Below are 16891 nucleotides of genomic sequence, written 5' to 3' on the forward strand. Positions count from 1 at the left end.
CAATTTTGCGAATGAACAGAATCCCCAAAATGTTTTTTCACACTGCCAGAGGAAAGGCAAGACAAAGTTCCTCTTGCAATTTTACATCTTGAATAATTTGGAGAAGTATCTTCTGCATTCTCACGGGAATGAGGTCAAATGTATGAATACATTTAATACCAGGTATAAAACAATTACTGGTAAAGGAAAAATCAGAACGAGAAAGAGAAAGCGCGAAAATGATGCTGATGTCAAATGTTTGAAGTTCTAAGTTGAATCTAAGCTCATCTTTTTTGCATCTTTGTGTACTTCCAGGAGCTTGAGATCCAAGCGCGAGCACATGGCCTCCCAAACATGGCTGCGGGCTTGGGGTCAGTTGAACTTTCCTCCCACCTCCTCAAACAGCAGCAGCAGCAGCAGCAGCAGCAGTCTCCCCAGGCCCAGCAGCTCCAGCAGCAGCCCCCGCTCTACCACGACGACCCCAACGGCGACTACCTTCAGAGGACAGCAGTGGCCACCATGGCGTCCCTGCCTGCCGCCGGCGGGCCTCAGGATCACGTAGTCAGTGCTGACGGCTGCACTACGTTCTCCGACCCGCTGTCACACTTTACAGACTTCTTCAGCGCCACGCTCAAGGATGAGCAGCGGCTGGACGAGATCCTGATGGACGACCCGCTCTCGCCGTTCGGCGCAGACCCGCTCCTGTCGGCCGGTTCGCCCGGCGCTGCGTCCAAGGACAGCAGCCGCAGGAGCAGCTTCAGTTCTGCCGAGGGTGACGAGCTATAATGGGGTGCCCCCTCTGACCCGTCCTTGTTGTTTCCTCATTGTAAAGGGCAAACGAAGAGCCATTAAGAGGCTGGCGGCTCCAAGCGGCAACAATCACGTCCAGGGTTGCAAGAGTTTGAGGTAGTCGACAGCTGACATACCAGACAGCACCCTCACCTTAAGTGTGTATTTCTTGCTGATCACATGGGTGTTAAGAGCCTTGACTGGCTTGGCGGGACCAGACTTTGTTCTGGGAGTGACCAGAATCAGGCCACGACGGACGGTCCTGCTCCCGTCCCTCCTGCTCCCGACCCTCCACCCCTCCACCTTCTTCTTTGATACAGACTTGTGCGACGTTTCTCTGCCTCCCAGACAGAGCGGTTACAGACTTGTGAGAAAAAAGGGAGACACTTATAGTAAACTGATGTAAACTGAACAAGTCTACTTTTGTTTGTTAAACACTGTGGTAGCTGTAAACTGTAAAGTATGCAAAATAATCACTGAAAGTCTGCCAAAACTATCCGGTTTTCAAAGAGGAACTTAATTGCATTGCAGTCAGGGTTGTGGTTGTGTGATGTGCCTTAATCAAACCTGGTTAGTTCCAGTTTTGTCTTTAAAAAACCCTGATGTACTCACCGCAATGCCTAACACATCCTCTCTGTAGTTTGTCTTCTACATGTACTTATGATGTAATTGATATGTATTTATATCTGTTTTAATCCACGTATTCATAAAAAATGATATATATTATTATCTAACATCTTTTTTATTCACAGTAGGGGTGGGAAAGATATAATAAACCCCTTTTTTGATATATTTGACTTTAATTTCTTGTCGCCGTGTATCACCGAGAACCCTGCACAAACACACACACACACACACACACACAAAACACACACACAGAATGCACAAAAAAATGTTCAGTTCTGAGCATTCTAATGAGCTGATATGAAGCTTCCAAAGCAAACTGAGGTGCTATGATGTAATTTCTCCAGCACCAACAGTCACCTTTGGATTAGGGAGAGAATTCCTGCATGTGAGATCTCTCTATCTATTTTTAAAAGCAATGCACCGCCTGAACAGGGACTTGAACCCTGGACCCTCAGATTAAAAGTCTGATGCTCTACTGACTGAGCTATCCAGGCCCTACTTTTGCGAGAATCCCCATCGTCTGGAATCCGGCTCGACTCAGCTCAAACTCATTACTTTAGAATTTGTCTTCAAGTATGTCTTCGAAACACAACACAAACTGTAACCGTGGTTTATTTTTCAGCAACTATGACCTTTTGAGACTGTGAGCGTTTGGCTTGGAGGCACCTTATCCACCGCTGCTTTGACACGCTCTTTCAATCTCTTTTCACTTCTAGGTCGCAACAGGACAGAAAGTGATGGACAGTGACAGAAGTCATGAAGAAAGAAAAAGAGAGCAATTAGAGAGAAAGCACGAGAGAGCAGTTTCCATAGTCAGACATGAGGTTTCAGAGGCAATCAGACGATGTGATAGACACTTTATTTGATGCATGCTGAGGCCTTTATACTGTCAAAGAAAGGCCTACCTTATCCACTCGCTTTGACAAAGTACCAGAATGGTTTAAATTGTTTGATAAGTGAGTGCAAATTAACAATACTGGGTGCCACAGGGAATTGTTTTTAACTCCAAAAGTAGCTTAACACAGTTGCAAGATGACGACAAAGCAAGCGCAAGTAAGAATACGCGTGTGCAAACAAGTACGATCTTGCTGGGTGATGGTGAGAGAAGAGACACTGAGCTTGGACAAGTTTGGCATGGGGAAGGTGAAGAGCTGTGGTACAAGGTGGCTGATTGTCAATGAGAGACAGAAAAGAGGAGAGAAGGGGTAAATTGGATAATAAAGACGAGTAGAGGAAGAGTAATAATTCTGATGAGCCCGACTGTGAGCTGATGAGTCCTCGAGGATGAATAATGGGACGGGATAAAGAGGTGCTGAGAGAGCCGTCGGCTGAGAGAGAAGAAAGTTTCCACTGAGGTAAAACTGAGAGATGAGGAAAACTTATGTGCCAGGGAATCCTTTGAAAATCAAAATCCCTCATCAACATCCTGACATCATCATGCATTAATAATACAACAAAACATTTCTCATCAAAGCCCCTCCGAATTAATGTTATTAGCGCGTTTCTTCCACGGTGAAATCAAAACATTCCTGCTTGCATCTCTGCAAATACGACCCAATCGGATCAATCGGTGCCGGAATGTAGACGCTGCAAACTACAAAGTGGCGAGTGATGTTTACGGGTAATTGGCCAAAGCAATTATGGAAGGTAAATATAGATTTTTTCCCCTCTATGCTGAGAAACATGGGAGTATATCTGAGAGAGGATCTGCGTGGCTGAGATGAAATTTCAAAAGCCTCAATTTACATTTTGATTTCCAATGATTTTTCGCCAGAGACTCCTTCATAAAAAAACACACAAATCCCACATCCAGAAGAATTGATGAAAGTTTTTGGGTATAATAAAAAATTATCTTAGTGAAAGTATTGATAGAATAGGAAATAAAGGCAAAACTAATAAAGCACCTATGAGGGGAATCTGTGTAGTGTAGATTGAGACGATCTCTTTCTTAGGCCACCTCATGACACAAAGCACTTCACTCCAAAAAGGAAACTTGTATTAAACTTTTTTTCTTCACAAATTCATCTCTCAGCATATCAAAAGCTATCATGGGCAAAGTTCAAGGCCGGTTGTGCATAGGCTTCAAAAGGAATTGCGGTTCGGATGAGGCAATGGTGACATCAGAACAAACGACTTTTTATTTGGAAGATCACAGTTCATCAACGCTGGGTTTGGAACCTCGCAGGGCTGACGTCTACGCTCGATCCACCAAACCGTTTCAATACCAGAGAACAATCTAATGTCCCAGATAGGAAACATAAATGTAGAGATGCGACTAGTAATTGTGCAAATTGTGCAATCAAACAATCCTCCCCTGTCTCTCTCTGTCTCTGCATTTAATCTAATCTCATGTGAAACAGATCAGTGTTGGTTTTGAGCTTTGTACACTACAAACTGTGCATCTTGTAAAACAATCTGTTCTCTTCCTCCTCCCTGTGTGACTGTTACATGCACAGCAAAATGGTCTCTTCCCTCAATGAATTACCTCATTCCCTGTTGGAAAGAGCTGCTGTGTGGTATTTTCAACAGTAGGTGGCAGCAACGGGCTATGTTTTGTAATCAACAGTGCCGTTTGACTGTAGATTCATGAAAGAAACCGTGTACAAAAGAGAATAAGAGAGAAAGCAAATAAAGTAAAAAAAGACAAAAGACCTTTTTCCTCATTGCCATTTAGAGTATAACATTAAATAACATTAAATAAAATAGAACAGCTGGTCAGCAGTGCTTCCATAATACATATTTCATATTCTGGAAGTACTTCCTATACTTCCAGTATAAACTGACAAATCTAAAGAAGGCAAGTGATGTCGTGAACCTCACAGCGGAGTCGTTCTGTCACCAAAACAACGTTTTCAGACCTCCTGCCACCCACCAACACTGACACCAGCACTGAGCGGGAGAAGCTGTCACCTGTGCAGATGCCACAGCTGCCAGCATGCTACAATGCACTCACCTGTCGAGCCTGCCATTGGCAACTCTTAATCACCTCCCGCTGAGGTGACTCACTTTGGAGCACTGCAAACACACACAGGGGCTCGTGCACATACACATACACACTGAGAGAGAGAGACAGAGAGAGAGAGAGAGACACCTGCGCACACAAACAAGCCCAATCAAATGTGCTTGTGTGCAAACACATATGTGCACACGCAAGCATAAACACACACACGCATAGATATGCATACGATACCCACACAGGTGTGTATCTGGCTGCCACACATCAGCCACATACCTGGAAGCGAAGGGTAAAAAACACCTAAAAGCCCTCATCAGGATCTGGACTGTGACAAGACTTGTGCACAAATTAGGTGAAATTTGAGTGGGAATAACAATATGACAGCCAGCAGTGAGGCTCCAAACATCAAGTGTCATTTCTATTTTCAGCTGTGACTCAGAGCTGTGTGACAAACAACACCATTCTGCTTCTCAATCAGTCAGCCCATCTCCTGGAAATGTGGCAAACTAGGCCCTGGATGATTCCTTTCCTTCATGAAAAATAGGAAACGATCAATGTTTTTAAGATCACGCTAAAGGTAAAAGGATTAAACTTAACCGAGGTGTGTGTGTATTACAGTTTCTCATTAGCAGCTGGACTTATCAGTGCTGTCCCTGCAGTGCAGCAGAGCAATTCATCTCACGACTCTTTAGGGGCTTTGGCCTCCATGCTGCTTTTATTAGGGACCACACCCTGACCAGTGCTCAACAAACTCCCACGTCACTCGGCGAGCAAGGCCCCACATGCATTAACGATGGAACACAAGAAAGATGAAAAAGGGGGAAAAAAAGAACTGGCTGGGCTTCGCAAATGCTATAAAATTAATGCGATTTCCAGAGTTTTTATGAATCGAGCCAGATGCCAAATACATAGCTTCAAACAAATTGACTTCCAATTATTGGTGTGGTGCAGCACTTCCAGATGTGCAACAGATGGGGGCCGGGGCGACCAAAGGTGTCTCAGCCCACGCTTTGTGTTATTCCGCAGTAAAACGGCTGTACAGTTGTATGTGTTTTAAATCACCGTGGGCTGCGGGCTGGAGGTGAAGGGAAGGACAGGGGGATAGCGGAGGAAAAATGAAAGCACATCATTAGGAAAATGTAAATCCACGCCGCGCAGACAGTGAAGCTCCATATGTAGCATTAATACGGCCTGATATTATGTAAAGGCAGATGAGATGGCGGGGCTGAAAGCTGCGGCTGTATGAACGAGGCTGGGGGGGAAGGGGAGGGATTCACAAATGTAAATGTTAATGTGATCTCTGCTGTATCTTCCAGTGCCGGGATTAAACAGTAAAAAGGAACAATTACGGGGCTCACTATTCTGTGCATATGTAAAATAGCTTGAAATATCCTTCCACGCATGAAGTACGTTAGATATGCTTAAAAGAGATCCCACGTATATACTTATGTATGCAAGAATACATCAAAACAGTTCTGTGTTTAATCGTTAATAACAGTTCAGTGTTGAGTCTCTTTCTGAAAACTTTAATGTAATTTGATTCGTCACTGTTAGAGCTGGGTAAAAGTAACAAAATTCTATTATGAGTGAGAAAAGTGGCTGAGCACACAGAAAAAACGAAGAGAATATCCACCAGTGCTACGGTGTCCTGGGAGGGTCATGGCTCTGATCCCATTATAACCACAGAATTTGGCCCTGAGGGAGCCAGAATGGCTGTGTGTTTTTACCCTGAACCCATACAGAAGTGGTCTACAGGGGCCCCATCTACTGCCCTGGTAGTCTGTCTCAGCTCCTCGGGTCCCCCCCTCTGATCCAGGGGGCCAAAGAGCTTCTCCTTGCTCTCTATTCAAATAGAGCTGAGAAGAGGAGGGACCATTTGCTTGGCCATCGTACCTTTGTGCTCCCTTTAATTCCCTCGCTCTGTCAGAGTTCTATGCTAATCCACCTAGCGACGGTACCCCCAGGTCTCCCTGCATGCACGCACATACGCTCAAACGCGCACGCCTGCACACACACACACACACACACACACACACACACACACACACACACACACACACACACACACACACACACTTTAACCTTGCGTAATCTGGCTGACCTTGGACTGAATGGAAGCAGCTCAAGAGGAGCCCGTGATTGATTTGTAATTCAAAAGAGGAACGATGGCCACCGTGGCCCCAGCGCCCTGCGACCAGGAAGTCTCTCTGCCAGCCCCTTAAAAAAAAAGGAAATGCAGGTGTTACAGTTTTGGGTTGTTTTTGTTTTCCTGTGTTGGCGAGCAGAGGTAGCAGGACGTGCGGCGAGGAGCAGGGTCTGCTGGGTAAATGTCAGATTTAGGGGTTGGGGGTACGGGGTGGCTGTACGGGGGGCGTTGGGGGAGAGCATCAAGATGATCATCATTAGTAGAGTAAGATAATTGGCGCCGCATGAGCCCCTGCGTTTGGGTGCTCTGATGGGCATCTCTTCTGCATTATTCATTCATCCTCCCTCTCTCTCTCTCTTCTGCTCTCCCCTGTTCGCTCTCCTCACGCAGGCCAGGCGCTGGGCCTTAGGAGCCGGACTCATCTATTATAGATGGGTAATTGTTTATTAAATGCAGACCTGACCCTATTATGCCTATTACCCCTGTGCTGCACACCAGTGAGGCTGGCAAGCGTCTGTATTTTTCCATATTCCGGAAGATCTGACGATCCCCTGTCGAGGACGTGAGGGCGTTTGGCATGGCTAAGTGTCAGTATCCAAGGCCGAGCGCCGAAAAAAGGAAGAGAAAAAAAAAACAGAGATAGGAAAAGAGGAGGAAGCCGACAGGGAGGAGAGAAGTGGATGATGAAAAATAAAGCCAATGCCCATGTGGTTGCCAGTGGCGGCTGTGGTCAGAGAAGTATCTCTCTGCTTCTCCTCCAAGGCTTACTGGATGGAGAGAAAGACAAAAGGTGAGCTAAAGAGACGCTTTGCCTCTCATTACACTGACTCCTAATCTACCTCTGCCCTATCCTGGGCAATCCCTGCTCCGGGCGTTTGGAGGCTAAAGCTTCCAACTAGGCAGTTTGTCCAAAGCGGATTCATTACCTTAGATAGGACTGCCAATGAGCCTGCTAAAATGTCACAGTTAAACTCACACGGCAGCAGCAGCAGCAGCAGCAGCAGCAGCAGCAGCAGCAGCAGCAGCAGCAGCAGCAGCAGCAGGAGGAGCGAGGCCGAGCAGACACTAGAGGTCAGTCTTGTAACAGAGTTCACGTGGCCCTCTCTTTCTTTTCCCCGTTCACTACAAGACAACAGCGAGCTCTGAGCAGACGCAGACATTACAAGAGATAGGGGAGACAGGAAAAATAATTCAGGTGATGGAAATGAATTGAAATGAAATGATTAAGTTCAGTTAATTACTAGGTAGCTTAGGCAAATCAGCTTAACTTATATCAAAATCATTATTTCAGCCCGGATGGCAGATTCACCGGGAAGATATTTAGCCAACATGCACTTAAACCAGTGTATATAAAGTAGGATCGGGCTAATGGATTAGATCTAATACATGTGGCACTGGGTATGGTAGAAAAAATAAATCTGCCATTAGCAATAATTGTGCTGGGGGAAACAAGCCAGGATCAATTTCAAAGCCACAGATGTCTCGGAAGAGCAGAGGATGGTGGTTATGACACGTTTCCCTGACACAGTAGTGCAGTTTTATATTTATATCACATCAGTATCACTATGTGAATGACAGGCTTGCTAAATACCAACTTCCTGTACGGGAAAACAGTAACAACAGCTCTCTCATACTGTGAAAATGAGTCAAAATACTCATTGAGACATTGTCTTTCCAACACAACACAGAAGGAAAAGGGGAAAATATGGCCCGGGCTCGGATGTACCGCTGTGCTGTGGTATGATGTAGTGATCTGCATGATGGCATGTCACTGGTTATTGGCTGGGTTGAGAGTGATTAACATGGGGTGTTAATTAGTGGGTCGTCAGGAGTGGGTGTGTGGCTAACGACACGGCTCCGCTCAGCTCCGCTCGCTCACTCGCTCGCACACAAACATAGCGCAGCTCGGGCCTTCTTTTTTAAAAATTAAAATTAATTTGACAATTAGCCATAAGGAAAATAATTTCAATGACGTCTTGCCGCGCGTTTGCTTTAATCAAAAGGAAGCGGGGAGGGAGAAGGATGCTGAAAATGAAATAACTCCATAGACAAACAGAATGTGCTGTGTTCAGGGAAAATCACACACCATGTGCAGTAATATCATCTACACTTATTATCTACAATCTAACTGTGGTAAGCATGTAAGGAAATGTGATTTAAAACAATTATCTTTGATTTTTAAACCAAGAAGAATGATTATATTCCAGTATTTACTTGTAAGATGAAGAGCGAGCAGGATTACAGAATTGACATTTGACAAATCTAGCAACGCAAATAGAATGGAAATTGAAATGTTTGTTTTTTATTTTATTTTGGGGTCACAAAAAGCAACACTAATAAAAATAATAACAGAAACAAGTTATTCTGTGTTATTTTTACTATATTATATCTAAATGAAATCCCTCCAATAGACATAGAGCAATTCCAGGAGCAGATTTCCCATAGTGCCTTTGAGTTGATTAGAGGGAGAGCGAGAGAGGGAGAGAGAGAGAGGGAGAGTGTGTGTGTGTCAAACCTCCCCTCTTGCCAAAGCTTATTTATTCCTCCAGCATCCTCCTCCGCTGATTAGGTGGCTACACGCGCTCTTAACGCCTCCGCACAATGAGTGAGCCGAGGTGTCTTCAATGGGCTTATCTGTTGTGCTGTGTTCGGTAAATAATGCCGCAGCTGCCGGTGGCCTCAGAAGCATCACGCTACAACCCCGGGATTAACCGGCGTTGAATAAAGTCTCGCCACTGAGCAGGGGCGGAGGGAAAGGGGGGGAGAAAGCTGTGCGGGGCTGCAAACAGTTTACAGGACCCTCCACCACCCCCCGAGTGGAACAAATAGAACGTAATTAAGGAGAGATGAGAGGTTGGAGGAGGTGTAGTTAAGACAGGGACACACATAAACACGTACACACACGCTGGCTGGCACACACTTTTACCCCCTGCTCTGACTACAAATGCAAATGCCTCTTTGTTAGTTGCCTCCTTGTACCCAGAGAGAGTAAAATACCTTTTTTTCCCCACATTATGGAATTTGTCATGTTCAGTTGGAGCTGTCATATCTAGAACAGTGTGCGCTAATGTGTGTAATCTGCTTTGCAACACATCAATTATGATGGATATTGCTCCACCGCCATGCTTCCAGGGTTTTTATACAAGCCTGCAGGGGAATCAGTCTTTTCTTGTTAGGCAACCTGTTTAGTAAATAATGATCCACTTTGAGCCTGGCTGATGCCGTATAATGTGATGTGTGTGTGAGTGTGCAACGCCGTGTGACTGTCTGTGTGTGTGTGTTCGTGTGTGCGTGAGCCAGTGAATGCGGAGCGTGCGTCGGGGGTGCTTTTGGCGTGCAAGGATCAAGCCTGCAAGATCAAAAAACACTTTACGCACAGGCTGGAATTGAATCACGCCTGTGCCGTGCCAGAGCCACGTCACGGGGAAACGCGAGCCGCGACCGCTCCATATGCAAAAACTATAAATATGATTAGCGACTCGTAAAAGCATTTCCATAGCTTTGGGCGCTAACAAAGAGAGAAAGAGAAATGCTGACATCTTCCACGAGGTCAAAACAAGCATCTCACACACACACCACCTCGCCCTCCCTCTCGCCTCCAACAACTCCTCCTCTATTTGTCGACTTTGTTCCCTCTATCTCCCACTGTCCCAAGCTTTACACTCCTTTCCTTTCTCTTTGTTCACGGCTCTCTCTCACTCTCCCGCCACTTTCGAGCGATCGCTCTTCACGGACTCCCTTCACTCCCGCAGTGTTTCTCCACCTCTGCCTCTGTGCAGGAATGGGCGGGAGACAGAGACAGAGACAGAGACAGAGACAGAGACAGAGACAGAGACAGAGACAGAGACAGAGACAGTGGTACAGAGTACAGTGTACTTGAGCTCAGCAAAAGGGATGCAGTGTATGGTTGTTGACCACACATCTGAAGAAGGTGTGTATGGAGATGGATTGGCTCTAAATTTACAGCAACTCAACTGTTGCAATTGTGTTTCCTTGGTCTTCATGGTTCAACTCGGGGCCACCCTGCACACCGGCTTGCCTCGGCTCCACGCGATGTTCCTCCAATGTGCTTGAGAAGGGCTGAAAAGGGCTGAGAAGGGTGCCTGGGGAGCCACAGCAGATCACATGGAGATCCCTGTCAGATCCCCACTTCACTACACTTCATTCAGTCAGTCAGTCAGTCAGTCAGTGAGTTTGCTGGCGAGGCGGAGAGGCAGGTAACAGACAGGGGAGGGAGGCCCTTCACTTTCAGATGAACACATTCTTCAGCGTCAGCATAAAACCCTAAGCTGCGCTGGGACACACCAACAGACGCTGCTCTGTGCGTCTGTGTGTATTTATGTTTTTTTCCCCCCTCGCATGGTACATGTGTGTGGTGGAAGTGTACCTACGCCTGTACGGGCCCTCACACACACCTCTGCCACACTGAAGAATCACTGAGATTTTGCTGGCTTAATGTCTGATCGGAACACACACCAATGGATGTTCTATTTACTCCATGCAAGCTGCTCCCAAATGTCCCATAAAGCCCCTCGCCTCTGAACTAAGCTGGTCGGGGTTAAAGCTCCCCAGCGACAGCGGACTGAGTACCTGCCCAGAGTGTGTGTCAGCGTGTTTATGTGCATCTGTCTACGTGAACACACACCCCTCTCTCCACTGTAATGGCTTTATTTATGAAGTAGCACCAGCAGTAACAGGCAGGCGATAAAGGGGGAGATAGTGCGGCGGGCCACATGGCGTGGCGTGGCCTGCAGCCATGCTATCCTGGCGGCTGTGAAAGATTGATACTATTTGACGTGGCGCGCTTATCAGGAGAGCGAGGAGGCAGGAGCGATGCGGTAAATACCATGACAGAGGAGAGGAGGACAAGGCACACAGGTGATCATTCTCTCATCTGAGGAACTGACTTTAACTCCTCAACACATTTACTAACCCACGACTACCAAAAAGAAGAAAAATCACAGAAAACATGTTACTGACACCAGCGTAAGACTGAAGTGTGCACAAGTTCAATTTTTTAATTAAAACTGAATAATAATTCAACTTTAAAAGAAATGCATTCCCATATGAATAACTTGACGCAATATTCAGACAAGAATTTCCATCAATTTCAAATGTTTTCATTCCCAGCAGAGGTTTCCACCAGAGGGCGCTTTGAGCACTAGCAGTGGCGCTCGGAACGCAGCTTGAGAACCACAGCACCGAAAAGCCCAAAGTTAGAAATGGTTCAGTTTCAGTTAGAAGAAGAAACTTTATTGGGTCAAATCCCACATGCTCACACATCACCATTCAAACACGGCAATCTGAAGTGTGTCTTAAGTGCCCCTCTTACATACACACACTTTTACAGAGGGGTCAGCGCAGGGAAGCCATGATGCAGCGCAAGGGGAGCAGTGTTGGGGGTCCGGTGCCTTGCTCAAGGGCACCTCGGCAGTGCAAACTGGCAACTCTCCAGCTGCCAGTCCACTTTCTTTGTCCAAACAGGACTTGAACTGGCAACCCTCCTGTTCCCAAGCTGAGTCCCTATGAACTGAGCTGCTGTCGCCGTTATTGAATTTTACTCGACTCCTTCCGTTAATTTTCATGATTTCAGCCAATTTGTTGAGAATATGCTTTATTATTTCAAATGATAGAGTTTGGAAAGTGTCGTCTTCTTTGCTCTCTAAATTAGTCATTTAGTGTAAATACACTTTTGCTATTTGCAGTAAGGAGTGGATTATTACTTCTGACACTACTACTAATTTGTACTGAATTACAGGTGGAGTAAATTTAATTATGTTATCTCACGGCTGAGAACATAATTAACAGCAAAGTGGTCACACAAGGCTTTAAATTGTATTTCTTTCTTATTGTTTCTAAATTACTTTTATAGCAAGTGTGAGGAAAAGCCCTGACTTGCTTTTTCCTCCGGATGAATGGTTTTCTAGAAACCCCATCTGCACTTGGGATACTTTACACAGACTTTTCTGACACACACACACACACACACACACACACACACACACACACACACACACACACACAGAGGCGTGCCTCTAAAAACAGAAAATGAGGACATTTCCTCAGTATTCCCAAAGGCACCGGGGGGCCAATGAGACCAGCAGGTTTCCTCGAGATGCAGAAACCTGTTGAAACACACAGAGCTCATTCACCATCTTCTGCCTCTGTCCTTCCCTTCTCCCACTTACCACAGTCTCCATCTCCCCCTCCTCTCCCTCACTCTGTCTCGAGTGTGTACGAGAGACTGACAGTGTTAACCTGTACCTCCACACACCTGTACTATGGGAAAACGTTGTCATTAGAATTCATTATGACTCTCTGAGTGAGTAAACTCTCACTGTTTTTGTTCTGCCATGTGAGCAAACGACCACAACTGAACTCTTCTGTGGTGTATTTACTCAGTTGTTTACCTGAATAAATGATGTGATTTTTTCAGGCAATACAGAAAGGCATCTATGTGCTCAATGGGAACAGGGGTTAATGTAAACCTAATGCCTTCACAACTGCAGCACAAGAAAAACATCTTCCTGCGTGGTGGATTCATGAGGCAAGGCTGCTGTCATCACAGTCACCTCGTGTTTGTATCAGTAAAGACAGACGCAGAGTAAAGAGAAGAGGTGAACGCACCGTCTCTCCGCTCATGACTCTTTAAGACTAAATATAGCGTCTGGCTTTTGTAGCCTTGGTTGGATCCCATTTTTCAGTCTGACCCCGTTCAGAAGACAAAGCAAACGCTTGCTGTTTCTCCCCTCTCGTCTCCCCGCTTTGTTTTCTCTGCGACCCCCCCCCCCCCTCATCGAATGAATTGTGCCGTAATTTACAGTTTAAAACAACAGATCGCAGGGCGTTCAGATGTGTCATCTCAGTAAACTGCTCGTTTGTTAGTAGAGATGTTATACTTGCTGTCACGCCGGGGTCCCATCTTGTTTTGCCAGGTGGATGGGGGCCCTTCCCGGCAGCGCGGGCCGATCGTTGTGATCCAAACCAGCTGTTAGGACGCGATACCCGTTTAGTCTGAGAAATCAGCTTGTACAAACAAACACCTCGCTCGCTCTGTGGCCCAGCACAGACCGCTGCATCTGCCAGCTATTAAGACCTCATATCTGCTTAGAAAAGCTACACCGCCCCCCCCCGCTCTCCCTGCAAAATAAGCCAGATCTGGTTTCCAGGCCAGCAAATAAACAACACAGGCCTCAGGCATCATTATTCATTATTAAAGATGATATGGCCGAGGCCGGAGCGGTTTACAAAGCACACCTGCAATGCCCAGACATTTCCATGCTGAGAAAGTGGAGTGGAGCAGCCCCAGTCTGCATACTACAACTCTCCTGGGAGAAACCAAATGCTAGACACAGGTGTGGTGGTTTATGCATGCAGCATCTGACGAGAGGGTTAAGTGACACGTCTCTCAGATATGCAATTACCTCATATGGAATTCATTAATTTCCATTCATTTATTCATCAACATTCTCGTCACATCAGAGGCGAAAGTCAATTCAAAGTTAGTGTAAGAAGAGCACAACCTGTGAAAACTCTGACTGAGTACTTATGGGAAAAATCTTGTAGTTTTCCTGACACATACACGGTACAAACATGCAGCTGATGGCTGTATGTTGTCAGTCATTCCAACGTAAAACTGCCAGGCTGATGAGAAAATGTGCTGTGTTAAGCAACTCCAGAGTGTCACAGCGGTTGAAGTTAACTTGTAGGCCTACTGAGCACTTCTCCCTGGAGTACAACAGCGCTACAAAGGAAATGAGGAAATGCCTTTGTGTTGATGGAGGGAGAAGTGTAAGCCGCTGTGCTTGGTTACAAGGACTTAAATTGAGGGCTGCTTGAAGACTGGCTGCACTGGAAGGGTAGAGAGAGAGTGAAGCGACAGTGAGGGAGAGGGCACATTGGAAGGTAAAGAAAAAACGGGGAAAAGAGGTGTGTGTGTGTGTGAGAGAGAGAGAGCGAGAGAGTTTATGTGTGTGCAAATTTATGTGGAGATGTTTGAAAAGGTGAAGGGGGGAGAGTACTTTTGGCTTGTTTTGGTTGGCACACCTGCCCGGAGAAGCAGCCACGAACGGGAAGGTCTAAAAGTTAATTACATCAGCTGTCCAAGCCAAAATAAATGTCAGCGCCTGATGGAGGCTGACAGAGACTCCAGTTGAGTTGACACCATTAGGACCTCCTCACACTCCGCTACCCCCTGTAGCTGCTCGCGCTTGCCTCTCAGCAGGCACTTCACCTGCTTTATGTTCGACGTTGAGACGCATTGAATGAGATGCGAGCGAATAAAAATGTATACTAAACATCTCCAGTTATGGGACCAGACGTTTTTGTGCGGCAACTGTCAAACTGTTATTTCTAAAGGTGTTTCAAGATGGAAACCTCCACCGAAAGCCAATTTCTAATGTGAATGTCTGACTGTATCAAGTTTGGCTCAGAAAGTAGTGTTTTTGTCATCTGCTTCTGTGTCATCTTCCTCAAGCTATGTTCGTTAAGCAAAACCCGTCACCTTGCTCTGAAGCACTGCTCCTGGTGTTTGTCTGCTTCTTAATCGGTCTTAATTTCGTTTAGCACCTAAGGGACCCCTGCCTTTGCCAAATCCAGACCCTCTGGCCTCCCCTCCTGCACCCCGCGAACCTCGATTCCTCGCTCATCCCGAAAGATGGCCGGTGCGAATATGACCCCCCAGCATTCATGCCATTTCCCCTCCCAGCAATGTGGACGTTTGGAGGACATTATCGCCCTGTACACTCTGATGATCCCTACGACATTAGCATAGCTTAACCCATCACCTCAGGTCAGCTTCTGTAAATCATTCCAGAGAGAGAGAGAGAAAATACCCTGAGATAGTGCGCTCAAAGTTTTAGAAGTAGACACCTTGACCATCATCAAAGCACATTTTAAAGACTCCAACAATCACCAAACTTCTTCAACCAACCAACTCCAGCTTTTACAGATGTCTTGGTGTCGGACATTGTGCCGTACTGATCCCATGGTCGTGATCCTTAACCCTAGAGTTTCCTTAACCCTAATGCTAGCCGTTAAGGGCTGAAACCACTGTTGAATTCCGGGCACTTCCAGCAGGGAGAGACCATGGGGCAGAACCTGGATATGGGAAGAGGGAGAAAGAGGAAGCTAGGGAGAGAGACATGTGGACTACCATCTTTAGCCTGGTGCTTCCATGACCCAGATCTGGCAAAAAGAAAGCGGCAAAAAAGCTTATTGAGGAGGGTATGTGAACTTCTTACTCTGTCTCTCTTTTGAGACGAGGGTGAAAGAAGCAGAATGGGTGGGCTGTGTGTGAGAGAGAGAGAGAGAGAAAGAGAGAAAGACGACACATCTCGTCATCTTGCTCAGACTGTCACTTCCAGCATCTCCTCTCCTCTCCCTCTCCCTCTCCTCATTCCACTCATGGCGGGAGCAGTGTGCGTGGGAGTTGCTCAGGAGACATCATCATGAGCCACTTCACTCGAGCGCTGCCTTCAATCATCCCTCGAATTAATATTAATCACGTCTCCATCCCCCCGACAACAACCCAGCATCTCCGAGCTGCAGCTGATAAATACCAATATATTAAAAGACGCTGCAAATAAAGCACGCAGGAATGAGCAGATAATCGTGTTCGGCAAGGCGTCATCTCTTTCCTTCTCGCTCTGTCTTTCCGTCCCGGTGGCTCTGCGGTTCAAACTGCCGTTCAATGCTTAATTGTCCCTAATCACAGCTGAAGGTCACAGCTACTCAGCAATACATCTCCTTTCCTCTGGCCTGTCCCTGTCTCTCCTCTTTCTTCTCTCCCAGCCCCCTCTCCTTCTGCTCTCGCCTCCTTTCCTCGCCTCAGAAAAGCGCAAGACGGTAACACAGAGTGTCCATTAGAGTTCTGCGCTCACTTCATGAAAAAAGATGAAGAAAAGCAGGGGAAAAGAAGCACAAGTGTCATTAGGACATTTGTCCTCTCAATTGTCTTTTCCATGGGAATACACAGCAGCTTGGAAACACACATGGACGATGCGATCACCACCATTGCTGTGTCGCAGAAATTAAGAGAACGAGAAAGAATGAGAGATGAAAAAAGAATATATGAGCCCTAAAATCAGAGGTGATCATCCATTGGAGTGTTTATGTGTGTGTGTGTGTGTGTGTGTGTGTGTGTGTGTGTGTGTGTGTGTGTTTGTGTGTGAGAGAGAGAGAGAGAGGGAGAGTGTTGAAGATGGCTGAAGGTCAGAGAGACATTGAGGCAATCACTCTAATGAAAACAAACGAGGGATACAGTTGGAAGGAGAGAGAGAGAGACAGGCAAAAAACGACAGAGCCAAAGATAGCGATGGGGGAATTCAGGGTGTGTGTGTGTGAGCGTGTGTGTGTGTGAGAGTGAGAGAGATAGTCTGCCTTGCATCAGACTA

The 16891-nt window shown here is 46.3% G+C and overlaps 1 protein-coding gene and 1 non-coding gene across 5 annotated transcripts in view; one reads left to right on the plus strand and one right to left on the minus strand.

Moving 5' to 3' along the window:
- Positions 1 to 1463, plus strand: part of tfec (transcription factor EC) — a 32169-nt gene extending 30706 nt beyond the window's left edge. For all 4 annotated transcript variants that reach the window (XM_076154559.1, XM_076154574.1, XM_076154575.1 and 1 more), the window contains one exon: positions 295 to 1463. In XM_076154559.1, coding sequence (XP_076010674.1) covers positions 295 to 765 — 471 coding nt within the window. In that variant the 3' untranslated portion in view covers positions 766 to 1463. The remainder of the gene's footprint in view (positions 1 to 294) is intronic.
- A 353-nt stretch (positions 1464 to 1816) lies between these two features.
- On the minus strand, positions 1817 to 1889 carry trnak-uuu (transfer RNA lysine (anticodon UUU)). Its single transcript has one exon. It is a non-coding gene; the product is annotated as a tRNA-Lys (tRNA).
- Positions 1890 to 16891: the final 15002 nt, after the last annotated feature.

The sequence above is a fragment of the Genypterus blacodes genome, unplaced genomic scaffold, assembly GCF_046128005.1.
Source record: "Genypterus blacodes isolate CSIRO-AG114 ecotype Tasmania unplaced genomic scaffold, CSIRO-AGI_Gbla_v1 ptg000007l_1, whole genome shotgun sequence".
NCBI lineage: Eukaryota > Metazoa > Chordata > Actinopteri > Ophidiiformes > Ophidiidae > Genypterus > Genypterus blacodes.